Genomic DNA, 2,801 nt, shown 5'->3' with positions numbered 1-2,801 from the left:
CAGGGCCTCTTTAAGACTTGGGGGGTGGGGTGAGGATGGGGAGACTCTTGAATATTCTTGGAACTTCTCCCCCCCCTCCCTTTCCCCCTCTCCCTTTCCCTGGCTCCTTCTTTCCCAAAGTCTTTGAAGAAAGATGTTTTTGACGCTTTGGTGTCCCGTTCAGATGGATGGTTCCGGGCTTGATTGAAGTGTCTTTGTCATGCTAATGCCAGGAGGGTGATGGATGGGCGCCAGGGGCTGCCAAACTCTGGCCAGTCGCTGCCCATTGGCCTGGGAAGGATCACATGTACCCTCCCCCATTCCCCTACCCCCTTTCCCTAGGGGAACTCTGGACCAGGAGAACCGGGGACAGCCATGGACGGAAGTCTCAGCGCTTTGACATACTGCCTAAAGGTTGTAGGGCAAGAGGGTGTCTCCCCCAAAACGGGCTGACCCTCCTCCATCCGCAGCGCATGGACTATAATAGGATGAATTCCTTCTTGGAATATGCACTCTGTAACCGGGGTCCTGGAGCCTACAGCTCCCCTACCTCTTATCCTCCCTGCTCAAATTCTCCTGGTGACAGCTATGGTGGAGAAACTCGCTATGGAGGGGGTCTCCCCAGCCCTGTCCTCCAGCAGAATCCAGGCTACCCCACACAGCCTCCATCAGCATTGGGGGTCCCCTTCCCCAGCTCTTCACCCTCGGGGTACACTGCACCCACCTGCAGCTCCAGCTATGGCCCCTCCCAGTATTACTCTTTGGGCCAGCACGATGGGGACGGGGGCTATTTTCAGCAGTCGGGGTATGGGGGCCAGCTGGGGGGTTTATCAGAGGGCTATGGCACAGGAGGTACTGGGACAGGGCCCTATCCTCCACCTCAGCCCACCTATGGAACCGAGCAACCTGCGGTCTTTGGGCCACCTTATGGGGATCTCTTATCGGAGGATAAGGAACCATCCTGCCCATCGGAGCTGAACACACCCACCACCCAAACCTTCGATTGGATGAAGGTCAAAAGGAACCCTCCAAAGACAGGTAAGCTAGAGCTTTGCGGACTGTGATGGTGGGCAGGCAAGAAAGAGCAACTTCCCATCCAAGTTTGGAAGTGTTTAAGAGGGTGTGGTGTTCTGAGTTCTGAGGCAATTGTGGTCTTTGCTGGTATAAAATTCTATTTTCCAGAGCATTAGGTAAGGGAGGTGGCCAGTAGAATTTAATGCCCTTCTTTCTCATCCCAACCCAATTCAGTTCAGGTCTTGCGGGGGTGGGGATTTGAAGCCCTCAATTATGACTTCTGTGGGACATCTTTGCCCTCCTCTGCTATTCTCCACTTTGTTCTTTTTCTGCGTTTCCCTCTCCCTCTCCCCCACCCCCTCCTCAAACCCCAACATTCACTTATGTTTCAATTCTGGCCAAAGTAGGGGGGCCTATATGGGCTCTATTGTTTCCCAGGACCTAGAGGTGGTGTGGATGAGATGATTTGATGTATGTAGAAGAAAGCCTAAGGGCTGATTTGGGGAGAAGGCAGTGGGAAATCTCAGTCTGGTGAGCTGGAGGTGAAAGCTGGGAATTGGGGATAGAGGTGAATGGAAAAAACGGTGCATAGGAAACGAATGATAGAGGGAAAAGGGGGCTAGGGAGGAAAATGAGAATAAAGAAGTGGTAGAAAGGAAGAAGGTGTGATGAATGGAGAGGAAGTGACAATTATTCTAACCCTATTTTTTTTGCTCACCACCCACCTTTCCTTTTCTCATAGCAAAGGTTTCTGATATGGGCCTGGGCCCAGCGGGCGGCATCCGAACCAACTTCACAACTCGTCAACTGACGGAGTTGGAAAAGGAGTTCCACTTCAACAAATACCTGAGTCGGGCCAGACGGGTGGAAATAGCCGCCACACTGGAACTCAATGAGACACAGGTCAAGATTTGGTTCCAGAACCGGCGGATGAAGCAGAAGAAGCGAGAGCGGGAGGGAGGGCTGACCCCTACAGTGCTCACCGGATCCAGCAAGGAAGCAGTGGGTGAGGCCTCCTCAGACCAGTCGGCTTGCACCTCCCCAGAAGCCTCACCCAACTCAGTCACCTCCTGAACTAACCTCAGAACACAAGGGATTGTTCCTGACTGCCTTCACTCTCCCCTCATCCAGAACCCCCAAAACATCTCCAGTGGGTCTCTGCTTTGTGTGGCCCCAGGGCATTCCCACTTCACAATCCTGGAACACAGGTGGCCCCATGATTCTCTGTTGGAGGCCTTGATTGTTCTCTCTGGGAACTTGTGTGTATGTTTAGGTGCATAAGATGCCAGAATGAGGACTGACTTGACTGGCATTCCCAGCCCCTTTCACCTTCACTGCCAGAAAGCTGGGGGCAGCCAGAGATCCACTTTTTCTGGGGGATCAGAGTCGATCAGGTGACCTACTCCTAGTCTCACTGCCCTTTTCTTTCTTCATTTTCTCTTCTTGCTTCTGTTTCTCCCAATCAGTGCCTTTGAGCTCCTAGGACTCTCTTTCTCCTTTCATTTCTTCTCTCTTCACTTGCTTTCCACTCACAAGATAGTAAATATTTGTGCATCCTGGGGCTGACTTGGGAGCATGGGTTAGTGCTCTTGTGAGTATCTTTGAAGTGGACACTATTAACTCTAGTTGCCTTGTGATAGACCAAAAAAAAGAAAAATAATCTTTTGGACCTAATCTATAACTGTCTCCCAGTTCAAGTTCCAGTCTTCCTCCCTCACGCCCTTGTTTTGCACTAACTCTGCAGACACAGGCTCCTTCCTTTCCTCATTTCCAGCCTCCAGCCCCTTCTCACCCCTGTTGTATACATT

At 51.8% G+C, this 2,801-nt stretch overlaps 1 protein-coding gene across 1 annotated transcript; it reads left to right on the top strand.

Annotated features, from left to right (window-relative positions):
* The first annotated feature begins 284 nt into the window (after positions 1-284).
* HOXB1 (homeobox B1) lies at positions 285-2,067 on the top strand. The gene is made up of 2 exons (XM_044676229.1): positions 285-1,017; positions 1,736-2,067. The coding sequence occupies exons 1-2, from the start codon at positions 285-287 to the stop codon at positions 2,065-2,067; spliced, it is 1,065 nt and encodes a 354-aa protein (XP_044532164.1).
* Positions 2,068-2,801: the final 734 nt, after the last annotated feature.

The sequence above is a fragment of the Gracilinanus agilis genome, chromosome 4 (assembly GCF_016433145.1).
Source record: "Gracilinanus agilis isolate LMUSP501 chromosome 4, AgileGrace, whole genome shotgun sequence".
NCBI lineage: Eukaryota > Metazoa > Chordata > Mammalia > Didelphimorphia > Didelphidae > Gracilinanus > Gracilinanus agilis.
This window is presented reverse-complemented; position numbering and strand designations above follow the sequence as displayed.